General features: G+C 50.2%; 1 protein-coding gene across 1 annotated transcript in view; it reads right to left on the bottom strand.

The window, feature by feature from the left end:
* Positions 1–531: 531 nt before the first annotated feature.
* LOC143526570 (AF4/FMR2 family member 2-like) overlaps positions 532–21,829 on the bottom strand; it is a 49,361-nt gene continuing 28,063 nt past the window's right edge. Inside the window, exons 2-4 of the mRNA XM_077021043.1 lie at positions 16,007–16,127; positions 6,206–7,058; positions 532–647 (exon numbers count right to left, since the gene is read on the bottom strand). Coding sequence (XP_076877158.1) covers positions 532–647; positions 6,206–7,058; positions 16,007–16,127 — 1,090 coding nt within the window. The remainder of the gene's footprint in view (positions 648–6,205; positions 7,059–16,006; positions 16,128–21,829) is intronic.

The raw sequence follows: 21,829 nt of genomic DNA on the forward strand, positions 1-21,829 counted from the left end.
TGGGTGTATGAGCGTGAAAGGTGTAGGTGGGAAGGCAAGGCTTACTGCTTCTGTTGTGTAACCCATATATTTGCCAGCAAGTGAAGGCTCTTTGTGAAACTAGGCTTGATTTGCACTGTTTAGTCCCATAAACAGCAGTGGGCTTCTAGTGATCTGCTAGCATCTGGTATTAAGTGGGAGAATGTTCACTAAAGCTCCCTGATGCCGTGTTTAACAGCAAGGCGAGCGAGCGATGTGGCTCCTGTGGTATTGAGTGATAATAAAGTAGTATTCATCCTTCACGCCTGTTTGGGGGGGTGGTGGGGGTTCCCAAAATGCAAGTTCAATTGACTCACATAACAATTCCACAAATATTCTTGCTGTCTTATGCTGTGGTGCCTTATAGCATTTTAGATAAAAGCTCAGTGATGTGCATAGACCCATGCCTATTAGCTGATCTGAAATCAGCCTGGCTGTCACCTCCAGCATGCTCCAGTAAGCCCAGTGTGGTGCTGTATATGCCGTATGCAATCTGCATGCTGCAGACCCAGATTAGGGGATGTGGCCTGTGTCCAAGCCCGGAGACAAATCCCAGGTGTCCCCTTTTGGTCTCTCCATAGACCCCTGGGCCTGCGGGTTGCTCCTGGAGCTGATCCAAACAGGGGGTTCTATCAGTCACACGGAAAGCAGTTTCACTCTTTCGAGGCGATTAGCAACTCTCAGGGGAAGGCGTTAGCAAGAGGCTAGTATAACTGCTAAGTCTGGCGAGACAAGCAAACAGGAAATGTCTGGTAGGAAGGTGAAGTCTTTGGCCTGCAAGGTGGTGGTGTTCGGGCATACGCCAGACAGGTTTGACGGAGGACGGGCGTATCGCTTAATGGGTTGTAGCAGGGAACAGATGAAGCGCTACTTAGCACGAAACTCAATATCCCACAATCACCAGGGCTGCCAGATTTATTATGACAGAAACAAGCACAGACCACACAAAAAATCAAACAAACAAACATACAAATATATATAACACAACCCATATAACGCCCATAATCCCCTGCTGCAAAACCACACAGGAGGTACAATCCAAAAATCAAGCCCGGCCATGTTAGCGATTTCACCGCATTAGCTATTTTAGCACATACATATTCCGAATGGACCATTTATCATATGTGACCCAGAACAAATATAACAGCCTTGTCTCCAAAAACATACAGCAGAGGGTATTTACTGAACATAATCACATTAACATGAATCACTACAATGTCCTGTGCTGTGGCGAATACCCTGGTTTCCCCACTGCTACGCGGCTCACAGAGCTGCACGTGGTGTCGGAGATGAGGGGCCAGACGACCTGGGCAGCAGACGACCCCGTCGGGCCGAGGACGCTTTCCACCGGGAAGTGGCGTCTCGCTTTGTGAGTCTTGGCAGTGCGGCATAATCAAATGTTCCTGGAAATGGCTTCCTGTCCTGAGAGGAGGAGTCGGCCTCCGTGAGAGATAAAGATTTCTCTGCCTGCGACGCCAAGACTTGTTTTAATAACCCAGGCTGGCCGGCTAGACCACGGCGACCAGTCTGTGATGGACTGCTATGGGGGACAGCGCCAAGCTACAATCCAGCAGTATGCTTCCTGCCGCGGCCCTGAATAGCTGACCAGTGGTTCCAGATCAATTCATTTCAAATGCAGCGGATCGTAACTGCTTAAAAGCGCACACACCGTGATTCTGGACTCGCCTTTGAAACTGAAGAAAGCAAACTGCTGGGATTATGCTGCTAGCCTCAGAAACACACACACACACACACACACACACACACACACTCACATAGCACTGACACACACAAGTATATAAAGTATATATATATGTGCATGTTTAATTTGACATCAGGTGTAAATGTATTCTTTGGAGTCTTGCACCTCACAAATGGAAACAGTTTCAAGTGATAAATATCTGGCCTGATGGTGCATGTGCATAATTGCATGCAAAAAAAAAAAAAGCAACTGTCCACATTAGCCCGTACACAAGACTGTGTCCATGTGATATGTGACAGGCCATGGCTTCAAATTGCATCCCCCCCCCCCCCCCCCCCCCCCCCCCATTAGCCAGGGTAACAGGAGCTCGGAAGGAACCGTTAACAAATGGAAGTGGGTTCCCTGATCCCGGACTTCCTGCTGCGATCTTTCAGACGCGATCTAGCCGCGTCTCGGCCGTTGGAGACGTCTGGAGAGCGATGGAATGCGTTTGGCTGGTCGGCATGATCGTATATGTGATCGCCACGTGCAATCAGCAAAGAGGGCTGAGGCTGACGAGACATTGTGAGCTGCTATTGCATCATCACTACATCATCATAATCGCTGTTGCATCACTGCTCACCGCAATTGGTAAGTGCTGGCCGCTGAGGTGAAAGGTCAGCCATGCTGCAGCGGTTCAGCAGGGGATTGACGTACCAAGGGTGTGTTAACTGAGAGAGGGGGCCATAGGGACTTCCTGAACAGAGTCGACTGTGTGAACTGTCAGTACAAGGCGACATAAAGGCTAACGGGAGAACTGTGTGAAAGCTAAAGAAGATAAACATGTTTTGGTACTTCCCGCCACCATCACTACACGACACTGTATTTTCAAAGAAAGTTCATCACAGGCCTGTTTGGATAAAACAGGCAACATTCTGGTAAAACATGAACGTGACTCGTTGTTGGGGTGGGGGGGGGATGGGGGGGGGGGGGGCGTTCCCTCCCTCTCTCTCCCCCATTATGTAGCTGCAGGAATACGTGCGCTAATTTTACTGTATTTTCAAATCTGCGCTGTGAGGGGCTGGTGATAAAGCCATTAGGCCCATAAAGTGCAGATAACTCTGGGTGCCATAACTGTTTTTGGAGGGATCAGTAGTCTTATCTGCCTGTCGATGAGGCATATACTCTTTAAAAAAAAAAAAAGAAAATGAAGAAAGAAAGGAAAAAAAAAAGAAAAGCCAGACTCTGGGCTTCTCCAGGCTGAGCACCGAAGCACTATCCACTAATCAATACGGCAGGCGATAACAGACCACTCCAAAGCCATTTAGCGCAGTCTTATCGCTACACCGAGCTTTCAACCTGTCAAAATATTCCGCAGGGGTGGGTGTGTGTGGAGGGGGTGAGGCTTGGTGACAGCGGCCGCATTTTATGCCTATCAAGAACCCCAACTGCCCCAGTCCTCTCCTATACTCCCACAGGTCCTCCTGGGTTGGTAAATCAAAGCGTTCCTGAGACATTAGACGCTCTCTGTTGGAATACAGCGATGCAATTAAAGAGCAGACACCTGATTGGGAGCGCAGCGAAACAGCGTGTGTCCAGGTGAGGGTTCAGGTGAGAGAGAACTCCACGTGAGAGTTCAGCAGGTGAGAGAGAACTCCACGTGAGAGTTCAGCAGGTGAGAGAGAACTCCACGTGAGAGTTCAGCAGGTGAGAGAGAACTCCACGTGAGAGTTCAGAAGGTGAGAGAGAACTCCACGTGAGAGTTCAGCAGGTGAGAGAGAAACTCCACGTGAGAGTTCAGCAGGGTTTCGGGGACGAGACGCCTGCAGGACATGAACGTGAGCTTCAGACATTCCAGCCTTCAGTCAGACAGAGTCTGGGCAGGTATGGTTGAAGATGGAATAATAACTGGCTTGCACAAGAGAATGCCGGCGGCTCTCCTGGGAGCCATGCGATTTCCAACCGATTCCACTGTTTTAACCAACCAATGCTAAGCAAGGTGGGGGGGTGGGGGGGGGGGGGGGGGGGGTGGGGGGGGGGAATCAAGTCAGTGTCCTTGAAGATGTACGCTTTTCTCCTGAGAGCCACATGAAAAGTTGTGAACCACTGTGTCACTCTCTCTCTCTCCATTCTCACACACTCTCTCTCTCTCTTACGCACGCATGCATGCACACGCACACACACACACACACACACACACACACACACACACACACACACACACACACACACACAAACAATCCACCCTACCCCCTTCTCCCACAAAACACATGTACATCACACCCCCTACACACAAGCATCTACATAAACACACGCACACATACCCCCCCCCCCCCCCCCCCCCCCCCCCCCCCCCACACACACACACACCACCTACACACATTCTCTCTCTCCTCCGTCAGCAGGAGGGGAACGGCAGGGGTGTAAAGTGTGAAAAAGAGGACCGCAGGCCCAGCTGTGGTCCACTCTACAAGGTGGGGGGTGATGTTGAGGGGGTTGTATGTGTGTGTGTGTGTGTGTGTGTGTGTGTGTGTGGGGGGGGGGGGGGTGTTCCTCTGTTACCCCTGTCTCCAACAACAACATCCATCTCCATTTCCCCACGAGCTGACCGCTCCGAGACCACTCTAAGAGCAATTAAGACTCCCCAGGTCTCATTCTTGCCACATGCTAAAACCGTACGACGTGAGCGCACCATATGCTCCTAGATGGGATTTGCTGCAGTTTCCAGCCCGACAGCCTTCAACCGCGAGGAAGAACAAAGGCAGTCAACAGCTGGCTGCCTCTCCACGTCTGGGTGACGACGCCTCAGTCCGCTCACTCACGTGCCAGCCCCCCCCCTCCTCCTCCTCCTTCGCATCGCTTTACTTCCTCCTCTGCGTTAGTTACAGTCAACGGGATCAGCCAGTCGATGAGAAACTACGGAATTTCAGCTCCCGGCTTTACGCTTCACTCGGAACCTCGATGGATGCAGCTTTTGTTTTTCGGGAGTCGGGAAGTCGGGACGAACTTTCCTACGGGCGGTTTAGAGGTGGCGGGGGCCAAAACGTTCACCTCGTGCGTCTTCTTGAGTCGAGCCATGCGATGATTACGACTTTATTTACATCCCCGCTGGGCCACCAGCTCCCCCCCCCCCATCCTACCCCCACTGGTGCCTCCTCTCCACGAGTGCCCTGGGGTCAGATGTTTTCTAACGGCGACGGTGTGGGAAGGGGCTGGGGCTGTGGGTAACTCCGTGGATGATGCAGATGCGTTGCCTGGGCGATCTCGCCCCGGGGGTGGGCCCAGAAAACTCACGCACTTTCACATCTCCAGGATGTGGGCAAAGTCAGTATATGATGCAGAATACACACTTTCAGTGATTGTCCTGACAGGTGTGTGTGTAAATGTGCTCTTGTTTTGGGAATGTGGGAATGAATCCGCATACATTCACAGTTCGGAGTCCCAAAGCATCAAGGGCAGATACACAGAGCTTTGTAAAACAGTCAAGCAAAGGCTAGGAACGGGTTTGCCTGCTGGAACCCCTGGACAGAGCTCTGAATGCAAGACACATCCACTACGGTCAGGAGCAGGACTACAGGCTCTAAAGATTCTGCTTATGCTGACGCTATAAATAACGCAGTCAAAATCTCTGCTGTCACGTTTCACAATTGGCTAGCACAGTTGCATTAGCAAAAATATCCAACAGGCAATCAAATGCACTGTTCCATGCATGCGATGTAAACAGTTTACAGATTCTTGATTGGGGACACATATTTTAGGCATTACGTATTCATCACAGTGTAGCTCACCTGGAGCTTTAAAGACCAGTGAATTCAGACAGACAGATGGAACTGTGTTTAGCGCAAATTCACGGTAATTGGAGCATGTCTGACAAACACACCTACTTATGGGAAAATAGAGGGTCAACTATTCTGCTCGAGAGCAACGTTCAAATGCAGTTTAAGTAAACAAGCCTGCTGTTGCTAGCGCTGGTAAGCAGCGAAAAAGAAAGCGAAAAAGACCATAAATGTCAGCGTAATATGTTTTACGTCCGTTCTTTAATACTGAGCTTCTGCTCTCTCTCTTTCATGTATTGTGACTTTTTATGACTAATTCTGAACCATTCTTTTTTGCTCAGAGGAGCAGCAGTGTAAACCGGGTCTTGCAACCCGATCACATAATGAGCGCAAGACAAAATCGCAGGCGCCAAAAATTTCCATCCGCTCAGAGTCATTTTGTCCAAAGGCTGGACAATTTAATGTCAGTATGAACTCAGCGACTCTGTTGAAACAATGAGAAGGAGGCCTGGCTTAGTGGACGCTAACGTGCTAATGGGTATTTAGACGATTATTCACGAATTAATGCTTTATGGAAACCTTCCATTCTTTTAGCATTTCAAGGGAAAATGTGGTCAGCTAGGAGAAGTCAAACACAGCAAAGCTTATCTGCAAGTTTTGTTCCTCAGTATTCCCGGCATGTAAAAGAGATCAAATATTTTTCAAGCAGGAGGAGCAAAATGTCGCTTACCTCGGCCCGATTGGGGCAGCGTCAGTTTGGGAAGCTTGGTCTTGCTCCCTGCCGCGTTGCCTTTGCCGTCCAGCAGGGCGGCGAAGGGCGCGCTGCCGTAGCCATCCCCGATCTCTGGCGGGGGCTTTAGCTCGGGTGAATCGTTGGGCACCTGGTCCTGACCGTCCATGGGCCGCACGTAGGCAGTGGGCTTCTGCTGCACGGCGCTGCTGGACTTGCAGTGCAGGCCCTGCGGGAAGGTGGGCGTGGCCAGCCCCCCAGGGAGCAGCGACGTGGAGGCCACGGGCGAGCCACACCCATGGGAGCCCGGCTCCTGTTCGCCGGGTGACTTGCCGTGCCCGAGCTCGGCGGGGGCCGGAGCCTTGGCCGAGGGCCCGTGCCTCCGGCTGGGGTGGGTGGAGGTGGAGGCAGTGCTGGGGCTGGAGTCGCCCTGTTCGGGCTCGTGCCTGACGGAGCTCTGCTCGTGGCCCGAGTGCTTTCCCCGGCCGGCCGGCTGACCCGTCTGGCCCCCTCCGGAACCGTGCGCTCCTCGGGACCAGTCGGAGGAGCGTGACTTTTTGTTGCCTTGATGGAGGACGTTGGGGCCCGGCAGAGAGGCAGTGGGTGGAGGTGGCATGGAGGCGGTGGTGGTGGCGGTGTGGTTGCCCTGCTGAGATGAAACTCCTCTACCTCTCTGAGCTTCGGAGAAGAAGCTGGGCTGTTCGACCTTCTCCACAGGGGTCTGGGGGACCGAGTTCTTCGGGATGCCCACCAGATGGCTCTGGCTGGAATGGCTGGTCAAGAGCTCCTTCATCTCATCGTAGTTGCCCAATGTGTTCTGGACGCGGTTGGCAAGAGCATCGCCTTTGTTTGTCTGCAACAACAGAGAAGACGGGTCACCATCATGGCCTTTCATAACATGTAATCCATGATCATTCTTTCCTCCAGTATATATCACCACGGTCTATTCAATTCTATTCACGGTCTGTCCTCCTTCTTACTGCAAGAACTCCACCTTCATCATAATCTCCAACATGCATCTCAGGTATTTAGATTACCGGAGGACCACCAACAACAGTTCACTGCTCACATGCATATGCGTGCCTGTAATTGAATAAGTATGAAAGGCACAGAAAGAGAGAACAAAAAGATAAAGGGAAAAAAACCAGAAGTGAGTGCTTGTGTGTGAACACAGAGAGTAAAACACTCTTAGATGCATACTGTACGGGTGCAGGTGCGCCGTTCGAGATGAGCCCATTCTTCTGAGAGCATTTAATGGATGATCAGCTCGAGTGTGAAAATTGTAGTTGATTGAGAAAATAACGCAACACTCTCCTAAAGTTAAATTGCCGCTCTCAATTAATTCAAGAGGAATACTGATTGTGATGTTTGTTGTGCATAACATGAGCGAGCTACAACACGATAAACAGATAAAGGTGTGAGAGAACGGGCAAAGTTTGTAGACCGTAGGTTTTGAATTTAGATTTTGAATTTAGATTCCCGAACTCTGTCAGCACAAGGAATGCAGGGAACACAAATATGGGTCAAAACCGGAAGTGCTGTTGATAAGCTGAGTTTATGGTCTTCCCCACAGTGCACTGGTGCATGTGACACAACACAGCTGAGAGTGTTTATAGGGAATCTGAATTAGTGTAATTATGCATTGTCATGGAGAAGAGACTCTGGAACACTTCCTAGTCATGCTATGAAGATACAAGTAAACTGTGACCTGGACCCGATCTGTTACCTGGACCGGATCTGAGCATGTTGACATGTCAGATACTGCACCGATGCACAGCTGCGTCCTAGCAACCAAGCGTCCTAGCAACCGAGCATCCCAGCAACCCCCCTGTCCCAGCAACTCTGTCGGTATTCACAGCTCCCCAGAAATTGGCTTCTGTTAGTTTCAAGCATGCCTTGTTATAATAATTGTTTTCTTTTCGCTGTTCAGCACATCATTAGTTTATACAGCTTCCTTCTGCAGAGAGCCATGCAAATGCCCCCCCCCCCCCCCCTTGACTCTTTCCATAATAAGTAACAAGCCCTTTGATACGGGTTCGTTTCGCCTGCATTTACGTCTTTTGCTTTTGTGCGCGCGAGCACAAGAACCCACAAACAACAAAACCAATTCGGTCCACCGCACTGGACATCAATTACGGTGCGGCGGGGACGGCGGTGTCTCAGAGAGTCCGAGCGGACGCACTCGAGGAACAAACGGGCCCATAGCTCGCACGTCGCCCTCTGTTTGTGATACAATTAAAGGGTCCGTTATTCTCGAACGGCACGCGAGCCGAGATAAATCTATTAGCTTTCGCCATTCATTTCACATGTAATTGCCACATTAATAACGCTGCCGCTGCCTCTAATATGCAAATGCTGCCGTAGCCGCTTCCGACAACATAAAAAGTCGATAAACAAATAATGGTAAATGATCCGGGAACAGGAGCAAGTGCGTGTGGCCATTATTGCAGGGAGGGAATTATCTGCTGGGCAGTTAACATCTGACCTCCCAACACAAAGCAGGGTGCCAAACCCTGATCAGCTCGGCTTAGCCGCCAGCGTGACCCCTGCGTCCGCAAAGCCTGCGTGCTGAAGCAGGTCACGGAGGCGCGGCTGCCTCGCAGAAACGTATCGCACCTGGAGGAACTTTAAAAGGCTTTTTAAATGGAAAGTTACAGGAGCCTGTATGAGAACTCCTCACGCAAGAACACAGCGTGGCAGATCACGGATAGCGATCTGTGTTTCTGTGTACCAGCACAAACATGAGCCCCAGGGTCCTCATGACAGCAAGTCTGCGTCTCCGACCCCCCCCCAGCCCCCCCCCACCCATCACACACACTGAGCAGCCTGCTCACACCATAACTGACGTAAACCTCCTCCCCCACACCAACCCTCAGGCGGTTCTCAGAGCTCGGATGGGTTCCCAGGTCACCGTGGCTCCGATCCAGTCCTTTCCTGAGGGGAGAGTCTTTGTGGGGTGATGGGGGGGGGGGGGGTGCTGAAGTTCCCAGACGCTGGGTGTCGGGAGGCGTGAGGGGAAGCCCATCTGGAGAACACACAAAGGGCTGTTGTGTGAACTCCAAGTGGCGGACTGGAGCAGGAGAATCCTGGAGGAGGGCCAAGCCCACATTCTACCGGCCGGTGAGAGCTACAGGGAGATTCGCACCCGAGGCATTAATTGCTGACACATTATATTAAAGGTCTGGGTCTTAAAAAACAGCTCTTCACGACTGGTTAATGGTATACATAATAGTGTGAGCCAGTCTTTTAGAGCATTAGTTATGTGTTTATGAGGGTAAATAAACACTCTGAAAATGCTAATCTTAATGCAGACATTTCACAGACTGGCGTGCCACTAAACTCAACCGAGTCTAATTAATTCGGGAGATGAAATGCTAAATGCTCAAATGATTTTCACCAACCTTCCACTATTTTCTCACCGGATTTATCATCTAAGTGAATAACGAGGTTATTCAATAGACCAGACATTTCCTGATTAAACAGCATTTTGTCTTTTGTGAAGCTGTAACTCACGTCATTATTGTGACGTCACTCGCTGGCACAGATAACAACCCCCCCCCCCCCCCCTCCCCCCCCCCCCCCCCCCCCATCTCCACCACACGCAGCTCCCAGAAACCCCCACCATGCGGCTTTGCACACAACTAACATTTACACTAGTACATAACTGTTACAACCTCCCCGTCCTGCAGCGTACCTGCACGGCCTGTGCTCGTATTTTCTTCTGCTGGAACGGACCTGATCGAGCTGAAGGAGACGGAGGGTATCCGAGTGGGGAAAATGCCAGACTGGGGTGTCAGACTGGGGACTGGGAGCTGCTGGCACAGAACGTCACCGGGCAGTCACTCAGCTTGGGGGGGGGGGGTCCGAGACCTCCTCAACGGCTGGTGCTCAGCGGGTGGACACGTCGGCGGGATGAAGGCTCCCTTGTCGTCGACCCCCCATCCCCCCCCCCCCCATCCCCCCCCCCCCCCCCCCCCCCCCCCCGAGGTGGCTGCACGTTCCTCTAGCCTGGCGCAAATTGCCCACTTAAAGCCACTTAAGTGTCCAGAGCGTAGCCGTCCCTCTCGACCCACTCCACAAACCTCCGGCGGGATTCCAGCGCCGACCCTTCACGAATGCTTAACAGCCATCGCGAAATCAGGTGCCAACGTGCCCGAGAGCCTCTCTTCTGTCACCGCCTCCGCTTTGCAATGCAAATGCGAAACGCGATAAGACCCGCAAAAAATGACCCGCGAAAAATGACCCGCGAAGTCGGAATCGGCGGGTCCCCTTCGTTTCCGCCGGACTGTGTGTACGTACGTGTGTGTGTGTGTGTGTGTGTGTGTGTGTGTGTGTGTGTGTGTGTGTACGTACGTGTGTGTGTGTGTGTGTGTGCGCGCGTGGGCATGCGTGCACTAGCGCGCGTGTGGCCACGTGTGTACGCGCACTTGTATCCAAACGAGCGTTTGTTCGTTTGGCAGTGCTCGGAGTGTGTAAAGGTGGTTAAATAGGGGGAATGGCTGAAGAGAATCAGTGTGTGACGCTACGAGGTAGCGGTCCGGGTCAGAGCGCCGACTCGCCACCACTCGGCACCGCCCAACAGCCTCTCAATAGACCTGTTTGTTTTTCCCTCTCAACTGCCCCTCCAGTCCAGCACCGCCCCAACCATCCACACTAGTGCCTCCTCCACCGAACCCCTCCGTGAATAATCGGTCAGAAAACAAACTGCTGGTTTATTTGCAGAAACGAAAGCTCTGCGTTTATGAACTACCCATCTTTTTTTTTTATGCTGCCGTAGTAATCCTCCCGTGATACCGCCTGTAAAAGATTAAATCGCGGATAAGGTCCTCGTCAGTGCCCGTCATGAACTGGAATATCGAGCGTGTAAAATTTGGGCTTCACAAGAGAAATTGTGTCTCTGTGCATGATGTGAATCATCGCAGGCCTCTCCATGAGGAGCCGCTCCCACGGTTACGAGAGCCACTCCCACGGTTACGAGAGCCACTCCCATGGTTACGAGAGCCGTGATGGGGTTATCGCCCATGTTCAGCTGAGCTGCAGCCCAGCCAATAAGCTGATGTACACAACTTCATATTTGCTTTTAAAGCTAGATAATTTTTTCTGATGGTGAGACTGGCTTATTAATGAAGGATGGCAATAGCCTGAGCACAGGCTGCTAGGAGTGTGTGTGTATGTGTGTGTGTGTGTGTGTGTGTGTGTGTGTGTGTGTGTGTGTGTGCGCGTGTTCATTCGCTCTGCCTCTCCTTGACAAGGCACTGGCAGTGTTTACAAAAGAGCCTTGTGTTAGTCCGCCACAGACTCTTGGGGTTTTGCCCTCCGGCCCAAAGACCAACAACTAAAATGGTAATGAAGGTGCCAGCACCCCAAGATCTCCATCAGAGAGCCACGAAACATCAGAGAGCTATGAAACATCGCACTATTTCAATAGCAAAACCCACACAGCAAACAATCCTCTAAGAACAAAGGTGCCTTGGCAAAAGTTCAATATTTCTGCCGTTGGACTTCTGTTTCGGATCACGTGCTGAGAGGGGTGGGGGGGTGTGGGGGGTGAACAGCAGTGGCCTACAAGGCCATTAATGCTTCCAGATGAGGGATCGATACTGGCTCAAATGAGCAAACTCCAACCACCCATCATTGCAAATCAATACAGAGCTGGTTACAGCACAGGCAAAAAGGACCGAATATGCATGTCACAAAATGCCTGTAAGGTAATCAAGAAGAGTCCCTTTAATGTTTCCACACATCGCCAGAACAATGCCATTCTCAAATTACTCCAGTTCCTCTTCCAAACGCCTCGCCATTTTTAAACGTAGCGTTTGATGCAAGCGGAGTACAATACCAACCTACGATGTGGAAAAAAACACGGATGACCTTTTAGTGAAAAATATAACTCATTCATAATGTCAAGTCTACACTTACATTCATCACTCGGTACCCTGAATGTATTATCATGCATTATAGATTCATAGGGCCCGTCATGACCTGCCATGTTTCCGTAATTCAAAGCGAACAGGCCTTGCTAACTGAACCTGTTGATAGAATGTGACAACCTTGACAGCAGTCACTACAAAGCCTGGCTCAGTCCGGACATCCCACTGAAACATGGGCTGCACAGCCCTCCAGACACCAAATGCTGGACTGAATAAATTAAACTCAACCCACTGACTTGCTTCGGTTATTCTCAGCCCCGCAAACATGCATGCATAAAACATAGCCGGGGTGACGAAAACACTCCAGAATATGCTAGAAGACAGGGACAGAAACAGGGCATTGTGGGAATGAAGACGCAGACTCCGTCTCCTCGTTTGCTGGGTGGCTCCTGACTGAGCCAGTTGCTTTGCAGTAAGGGCTAATTTGGGAATATTTGCCTTGGGGGTAAAAATGAGTGGGGGAGAAAAACACACACACACACGCAAGCACACACACACACACACACACACACACACACACACACACACACACACACACACACACACACAGTCTCACACACACATACACACACGCGCGCACACACACACACACACACACACACACACACACACACACACACACACACAGACACACACACATACACACACACATACATACATCCAGCCACACACACACACACACACACACACACACACACACACACACACACACACACACACACACATCCAGCCCACACACACCCAACCAAATGCACACACACACACACACACACACACACACACACACACACACACACACACACAGTCTCTCAGTGACTGGAGTGGTAGAGAAGTGTTTTTCAGGCTACAGAGTACTGGAGCTGGACGGCTGAGAGGCCCTTTACAGCCATGTTGGACAGAGAGCGTGGCAGGCGGGGGGGGGCAGAGGAAGGGGTAGTGGGGGTGGACCTGGGGACTCCAACACGGCTACACCAGGCCAGGCGGCCCAGCAACCAGTAAATTAGTCCCAAATAGCTGTTAACGGCCCTGTTCCATTAAACAGGATTTAGAGGGATTAGCTAATAGCAGCCTTAGATGAGTGGGGGGAGGGGTGTTGGAGTGGAGGGTGAAGAGCATGCACGGAACACCCAACGGACAGTGGGAGAAGAAGCTGTAGCGTCCTGTGACGTCCTGTAGCGTAGGAGGAGTCCCTCGGTGACACTATTAACGCCCAGTGGAGAGAGGAGCCACAGAGTGGCTGTTAAACACTTAGAGTGAGTCACCGCACGCGTCCTTAAGAGACGTTCCCGCGAGAGTGGCCCCCATCCGAACACGTTTTCGGGTCCACGTCGTGAGAGCAGCGTCGGACCGGCTCGCCGCGCTCCTGCCCCGCCCCTTTTCGTGCGGATCCTTTTGACGGCCTCGCCTCTCGGGCGCCAAGATCCCACAAAAACCCGAGCGTGACATCAGCATGACTCAGCAGAGATCTCTCCTCTCCAAATCCCTCGGACGGGACGCCGCGTGGCCCGCGCGGCTTCTGAGGTGTGACCCAGGGAACGCCAGCACATTCTCACAGGATGAGCAGGGTGGGGTTTGGGTGGAGCACCACGACATGCAGTTCTCTCACACCAGTTATGTCAACGTGAACCATGGCGGCCTCATGACCAGTGCCACAGTAGCATGTGCACACTGAGTGTACACACTGAGATGTGAGTTTAGAACAACTCAGATGTTTATAGTCATACTGAAAAAAGTACAGCACTTTTGAATTTCCTTTTTACTACTATTATTATTATTATTATCATCATTAACATCTTATGCGGTGACCACACATTTTCATAAACTCCAGCATGTCCCAGTGGTTTCCAGTGGTGCCCCAGTTTCAGTGATGGGACTTGCACGCACGCAGGTCGGGGTTTTAAGTGGAGCGCTCTGATCGTGGGACGGCTAATTTCAGAGGCTAAGAGAGTGGGGCGCGGGCTCAGATGAAGACAAATGACGTGTGGGACTGATGAGAGTGAGAACGAAACAGAGAAAGTGAGGAAGGGGCGGAGCAGAGTAGGGGGGGGGAGAGAGAGAGAGAGAGAGAGAGAGAGAGAGAGAGAGAGAGGGAGGGAGGTAAAGCAACTAGAAATGAAGGGGGATGAGTGTCCCTTGTCTTGGGAGGACTGTAATTAGTCTTCAAAGGGAAGCATGGTCACATCGCTGAACCATGGCCGCTCTGTGGGAAGACGCATTTGCAGACCCCGTTTCTTTGAAAAGCACACTTCAAAGTTACGGTTTACAGACACGCTGTGACGTTTCGGCCACAGTTTACGACCAAATTAGCTTCCCGAAAGGAAACAAAAGTGATGCTCCCTTTGGTAGAAGAGCACATCTTAATCATAAATCCTGTTTCGTGTCTGTATCAATTATACTCGACAGAGGCAGGGCGTATGCACGTAGACATGTGTTAGGACACGTTCATCCTGTCTCCTAAATCTCAATCAAGCCATGTGTGATCCATATGTGAAACGGTCTGCTGTCATCTGTAAGACTAGTCGTCTGTATGGTTTACATATAGTGCCATCACTCCCAGTCATCTTAAATAAAGCATCAAGTAACACTCAAATCTGAATGGGCTGTAAAGGAAAATAAATTCCTTTACTTTTTTCTCACCAGCTCAAAAGCGAATCTGTAAATTCTCTTGCCATAAGCTGTCACAAAATATTATGTCAGAAATGTCAGTATAATGGACAACAATCAAAGAAAAGAGGGAGTGGAGACACTTCCTCGATCGAAGACCTACAACGTGATGCCCCTACTGGGCGAAAGGCCACTCCTTCAGGGTGAAGACCCGCCCTTCTGGGTGAAGGCCACTCCTTCAGGGTGAAGACCCGCCCTTCTGGGTGAAGGCCACTCCTTCGACATGCGTGGGAGCAATGGAGAGGTGCCGGGGTTGTCACTGAGTGGGCCTCTCCTCCCATAAGAGGTTCGGGAGCCCCTGTATTAACCGCATCACTCCGCTTGTGTGCACATTTTCTGGAAAGTCACCTGCTAACCAGCTGTTGTGGGACAGAGATCAAAGGGGGGCAGCAGTGCGGAGCTCGCCGCCCACAGCCTGAAGCAGCTCACAGGGCAAAATGCGACGAAAATGTGTTTTGAGTGTCGGGTGGGGGGTGGGATTAACCTTTGGCCGTGTGACGAAGCAGCGTAAAAATCCTCCCCTATTTAGATACAATACAATAGCATTTGTATATATCATATACTGACTCTAGGATTATCACTGAAACCCTTAAGATGCAAATCTAAACACATTCTCTGTGATTAAAATAGGTCCCTTGTCTATAAATTGAAAATCGCAAACCCCCATAACATGGGCATATAATAATCCACTTATTGTAAGTGGATGTGACGATCAAGTTTCTTCCTGTGGAAACGTGAGCAGGAATCACTGATGTATGTGATGGATTCTGTGCCGCACCACAATATTCTAATGTTCAGTACGTTCAGTACCTTAAAAGCAGCTGCTTAATCTTCAAAATGGATCACTGGGAACAAGGAAGTCCAGCAAGCACGGAAACTGGAATTTTAATGTCACTTAAGCAATCGTCCGTGTTATACTCAGCCCTTGCACTGAAACCCTTGATGTCACTGAGGATCACACTGCATGAAAACTGAAAAACAGGAAGTAATATGGAGGATCAGTGGGGCCAGACGGCACTCTTCCTCTGACGCTGCAGCCCAGTGATGATGTGAATATTGGGAAGATGGAGAAGGAAGGAGGAAGGAGGTGGTGACTTTCTTATATTAAACAACTCCTCGGCCTGCTGCCGTGGCGATGCCCCCCTCCCCCCGTGCGAGATGAGGAACGGCGGGCTGTGATTGGACCCCCCGGGGGTTGAGCCCTCACCTTGTACGGCTCCCCGAACAGATTGAAGCCGGTGGAGAACAAATCTTCATCCTGCTGCACTTCCTGCGTCCGCCTTTCCCATTCCTTCTTCTTTAGCGCCGAGCGGTCCTGTTCGTAATGACTGTGGAGAGAGACAGAGAGAGAGAGAGAGAGAGAGAGAGATGCAAAAAGAGATGAAGAGAGCAGAGAGGAAGTAAGAGAGAAGAGATGTCAGAGAGAGAAGGGAGGGAGCGGAGGAGAGTGAGAGGAAGGAGAGGGAGAGAGAGAAGGAGAGAGGACGGTAAGTATGATTTGACTTGGCATGCGAGAAATCAACTGCAAAAAGCCCCTGCTTTTAAAGATGCAAGGGAAGCCCTTATCTGTCTAATAGAGCCAAGCTGACGCTAAGCAGGCGGGGGAGGGGGCTGGGGTGAAGCTGTGGAGATAAAGTAACTGGATTGGCGTGCAGATGCTTCACAGGAACAGACAGGAGGCTGCCAGGAAGCGGCTGTGGTGTCTGAAACATGGCGTGAGGGTATTGGGCCTCGGGGACACTTCCTTTCAATAAAAAGGCCCTCATAAGGCAATCAACACAGGCACTCTTACAGGAAATTCAAGCTCGCCCTAACCAGGGGCGGGCGACGGAGCACACACGTGTCCCCAGCCCCTTTATGGGAAAAGCGGTGAGTCTGATGGATGATCAAATGGGGCTCATCTCTCACCGGGCAAATCTGACAGCCCTTACCACTGTGGAACCAAGTAATTTCATTCGGCCCCAAAAAAACAGGTTTCTCTCTTCTGTTCAAGCTACTTTGTAATGACGAATGACGTGACGCCTGGTGCTAAAAACTAAAATCAACCAGGTAACGTGTGAAAGGCTGAATCTCAGGTCCCACGCCACTGTAGCGACTTCTACACTGGCAGCAGAGCGACTAAAATGGCACCCCTGGTATACTTTAACTGTAGCATTAGCATCCTCTTTATCTGTCACATTAACATCCTCTTTATCTTTAGCATTAGCATCCTCTTTTCCTCTTTATCTTTAGCATTAGCATCCTCTTTTCCTCTTTATCTTTAGCATTAGCATCCTCTTTATCTGTCACATTAACATCCTCTTTATCTTTAGCATTAGCATCCTCTTTTCCTCTTTATCTTTAGCATTAGCATACTCTTTTCCTCTTTAGCTTTAGCATTAGCATTCCTTGTGGGGTTACTCAGCAGAATAGTCCCATAAGTGACAGACCTAGACACTTATATCTATAGGCTACAGCTATATCCATGTCCTCTGATATATATATATATATAGGTGTTATAGGTAGGAAGTTTGTGGATGAGAGTCAATGTACAAGGCCAGGCTGACATTTCGACCTGCTTTCTTGTCCCGTTATCTGTACATTTTGCCTAGTGCCATTAATAGAGGAAACCTTTTAACCTGAACTCCACATGTAAAGCTATGCACAAGAGATCAGCTGATATTTGCTTGCGCTAAACATTTAGCACAATGCCCTCTTGTCAGCGTGACAGATTAGATTTTTTTTGCTGTGGCCCTTTCGGAAATGAGTGAAGCCCACTGCTCGCTCGGGGCAGATACACACAGGGTGCGGTGAGCCTGCTACCCTGAGAGACTGATGGCTACAGGAGGCCCAGAGCCTGAGAGACACTTGTTTTCAATCTGCTCTCACTTCTCTCCTAGCAGCTCCTCGAATGGAGATGGGAGGGCAGAGCCCCTTCCACCACATTTAACCCATCATCGAATTATCCCCGAAAGGGTCGCGAGGCGAAGGGAGAAATGGGAGCGTGGGCCGGAGGAGACGGACGCTCTCTCCGAGGAGGGAGGGAAAAAAAAACAAGCGATGACGAAGAGGGAATGAACATGGCCGAGAGAGAGACGGAGCGTGAGGGAGGAAGACTGACGACGTCTCTCTGGCTGTAATGACAGCAAGGTGTCAGTTATCTTTATGTCAGCACGCCAGGCGCACCTGACAGAGCCGCCTGACAGGCTGATAGATCACATTCACAGCTGTCAGCAGCACGGTCTCGGAAGCGCGCCGTCCCTCGACACTACATTACCCCCGCTAATGTACAGCAGGCCCGGCAAGAGTGGGGTCACGTCTGCTAATTAAGAAACCAAAGGGGGGCTGTGGGGGTGGGATAGCAAGGTGTTCCCCGATAACCCCCGAGGCATGGCATGTGTACAGCCTGACAGGAGAATGGCTAAGCCCTCTCCAGCTATGGATGTGTAATGGGGGCAGGGACATTTTTTTTTTCCCCTTATCCGCGTGTTGCAAAATTAGATTTTCAAAATGCGGCGAGTCCTGGACTTAATCAGCAAGAGGTTGTTGTCTAACCAGTTGTGACAGCAGGTTTGATGACTGTGTTGGGAGATATGTGGCATGGCCAGTTTTTTCCTGTCCTCTGTCCATTTGACCCCCCCCAACCCCACCCCACCCTCCGCGCAGGCCCCGCCCCCTTTCTCTGATAACAAATTGAAAAAAATGAGGCAGGGGGGAAATCCCCCTAAACAGAACAGTGATATTCATGCTAAACCGAATAAATTTAATCTTGGCTGAGCGCCACTGCTTTTGGAAGATAACCAAGTCGGCCGCCTGCCTCTCTGTCTCTCTCTCACGCCCCTTGTTCCCCTCATTCACAGATCCCTCCCCCTCAAAAAAAAAGTGGAAGCTTCCCATAGAGAACCTTAATAAGATGCGAGTGCCACCATTATTAGAACGTCGCAACCGCCACAACAGCGGGGCCGACTTCTGATTTAAGCGGCAATTATTAATTTGAAACACTGGCTAATTAAATGTACGGCTAAGTGTTTAGCCTCTTGTTACAATCGTTTTGCTGGATTGTAATTATATGGACCTGTTCGTCATGCCCATTAAGAAGATGACTTTTGGAGATGGGAACCGGCTCCCGTTTGATTCCTGGCTTCTAAAACCCGGAGACGGGGGGGGGGGGGTTGATGGTGGGGGAAGATAGGAGCTGTGCACGGGGACGGTGCCTACGCTTGTGAGAGAGGTGACAGTGTTGCCTGAGGGAAAACCCAAGTGCTGCCGAGGAAAGCCCCCTGCCTTCACCCACGGGGTTTTCCGCTTGGTTGTTGGTTTGTTTGTTTTTTTTTGTTTTTTAAAGATGTCTTTGCACAAGACGCTCGTGTCTCAGGTTGTTCCAGACACGTGAATGTCATTTGATTTGGCGTCTGAAAGCCACGCAACATTGCCGATAGTTTTGGCACCGTCGTTCTCCCGCTGGAGGCAGAGTGCTTCGTAGCTGCGCGAGGGCGGGGCAGGTGAGACGGCTAGCCGTGACTGGCCTCGCCGCGCTCCGCCCCAGGTCTGGCACCCGGCCACGCCCCAAAAACAGGCCAGCGCCTTCCGCGTGCCGCCCCAGGGCCAAACCACGGGCAGCACAAATGGCCTCGCCGGTCTGGCCTTCGTTGTCGGGAGAGGGAGGGGGGAGGGGGGAGGGGGAGGGGCGGGGCTTGCCACAGCCATTCTTTGAGATTAACTAGTGCTGCTGCCAGTAATTGCCATGTGCCAGGTTATCACCCCAGCCACTGACACCACTTCCCCCATGCGGCTTCTCGCCGTCTCCTCAAGGAGGTCATTGTTTGAGCTCCCACTCACTTAGGCCCTGCCGTGCGGCTAAAGGCACCGGGCGGCACAAAGGAACCTTGTGGACTCTTCAACCACTCCTGCTGGTAGCAGAATGACTCAGTGCTAACAGAGTTACGGCACTTCACACTCACTAGCTTCCCTACATTGGGTTTGTAATGCACCGAGAGGACACGGTACACCCACTAATGATTAATTATGCAGGCATGAGAACACCACGGCTAATGACACCACCCTGTACCAATACCATAGACAAGCTTTATGTTTTCACAACATGGTGAAAAGTGTTGTAATAAATGCTGAATATCTGAAAAAAGCATAGTATGCATCACAGCATATTAAAATTCAACTTTGGATGTATGTGACATAAATAGTCTTGAAATATTTCCCCTTTTTAAATGGCGCTCTACTCCGATATCCCTTCCCCAAACCTTGTGTTCTTTTAACGAACAATGCAGACATTAGCTGCACGGGCCAATTACAGAGCGTGTCTGGACTCCGCGCCTCATCTGAAATGTCACCCCATGAATATTGCAAGCAGGGAGCTCAGGCACGCTTCCAGATTTTGACCCAATTTAGCAAACAGACCTCCCCGTGCTCCGGGACATCATATCACTGTCCGCAAACGGCACGGCTCTGTCCGTGTCTGCTGCCGAAACAGACACGGCTCCGACAGCAAAACCCCCGCGCCGCACGCACCGAACGGGCGGAAGGGAACACCCGCCGCTTCACGCCGTGGATCGGCGGCAAGGGACCGCCGCGCGCCTCTGTTCGAGGACATCAAAAAACACGCCGCTTGGCACGGCACGTAATCAGAAGCGGAAATTACGGCAGCTGCACGCCGATTACGCCTTAATAGGCACCGACTTCAAATTAATGTCTTTTTCATGTTCCATATTTCACATTCATTTTGAGAGGAATTTACCTCAATTATGAAGTAATTGCAGATCCACGGTTGAAGTTAAAAGCAAGTGGCATGTGTTCAAGAAGCAAATGTAATCTGTCTATTTTGAGTTTGTCTTGTTTGAAATTCAGAATTCTCACTCATCTTAGTAGTTTTCCTTACAAAAGTTCATGACCAGTGTATACAAGAAAAATCATGAAAGCTTTTAAAAATATGATAAAATATATTTCAGAACTTAAGACCAGATAAAATCTCCATTCATCCAATTCAAGTCAACAGTTACAATAAGCCTTGCCATCAATGAAGATCATCTATGAAAGTGTATTATCATTCTGACAGAAACAAAGAGCTTTTCAACCACTGCCCTCTAATTTTATAAAGGCAGGTCTTGGTTGAGGTAGTAGATATAGTATAACACAGAGAGAGAGAGAGAGAGACAGAGACAGAGACAGAAAGAGAGAGTGATAGAGTGAATGAAATAGGGGCGCTGAAGAGTCTGGCAGGTGTGTAACTACCCAGACGTCTGACGTCTTCATTTCAGACTGTCTGATAACGAAACGCATCGTCTTACCACTAGCAAACCTCTCTTCATGACCCCTTGAGTAAGCATCCCAGGATCACAGCACTCCGCTCTGCGACTCAGCTCGAATGGAATTCTGGGTAATTATAACTGCCTTGTCCTTAATCGCATGCTGTTCAAATTTGCATGGTGATGAGATTGTCCCTGATGGACTGCAAGATGCACAGAGTTCGCCGAAGACATAATTACTTTTTTTCTTTCATCACTGGGTTTTCGACCCAGGCTGCTGTCCCACATGATTGAGGTGGCGGTCAGAGTAAACACTCTTAATAAAGGCCAGTCTTTAGCATATATGTTCAGATCCTGTCCTGTAGCGGCCAAGGGCTGTAAATGCTTGGTGCATGGTCAAAGCCACACCGTTCATTAGAGAGAACAGTAGTGGCGAATGGCCAGGCTGTGTAGTTCACCCAATTACACGTGTTAACCCGCCATGCCTGATGTCTGACTGGGTTGATATGTGACAGTGAACAGAAGCTGGCTAATTTTCCATTTTGCTATTTCATACTGCATTTTTTTTAGATACCCAAACATTAGAAGCGTTGCTTCTGAGCTTTCCATCTTTAAATGCCACTCACATTATGATTCATCGCAGATTTTATGGTACTAAATATTGTATTCATAATCAGCTATTTCTAGTGGCTAGACTGTTTTGCCAGACAGCCTGACAAAACAAACGATTTACCTTATTTACAAATGTGTATATACATTTGTGATATATGTGACAGTTAGAAACTTAGTGT

This window comes from Brachyhypopomus gauderio, chromosome 11, assembly GCF_052324685.1.
Source record: "Brachyhypopomus gauderio isolate BG-103 chromosome 11, BGAUD_0.2, whole genome shotgun sequence".
Lineage (NCBI taxonomy): Eukaryota > Metazoa > Chordata > Actinopteri > Gymnotiformes > Hypopomidae > Brachyhypopomus > Brachyhypopomus gauderio.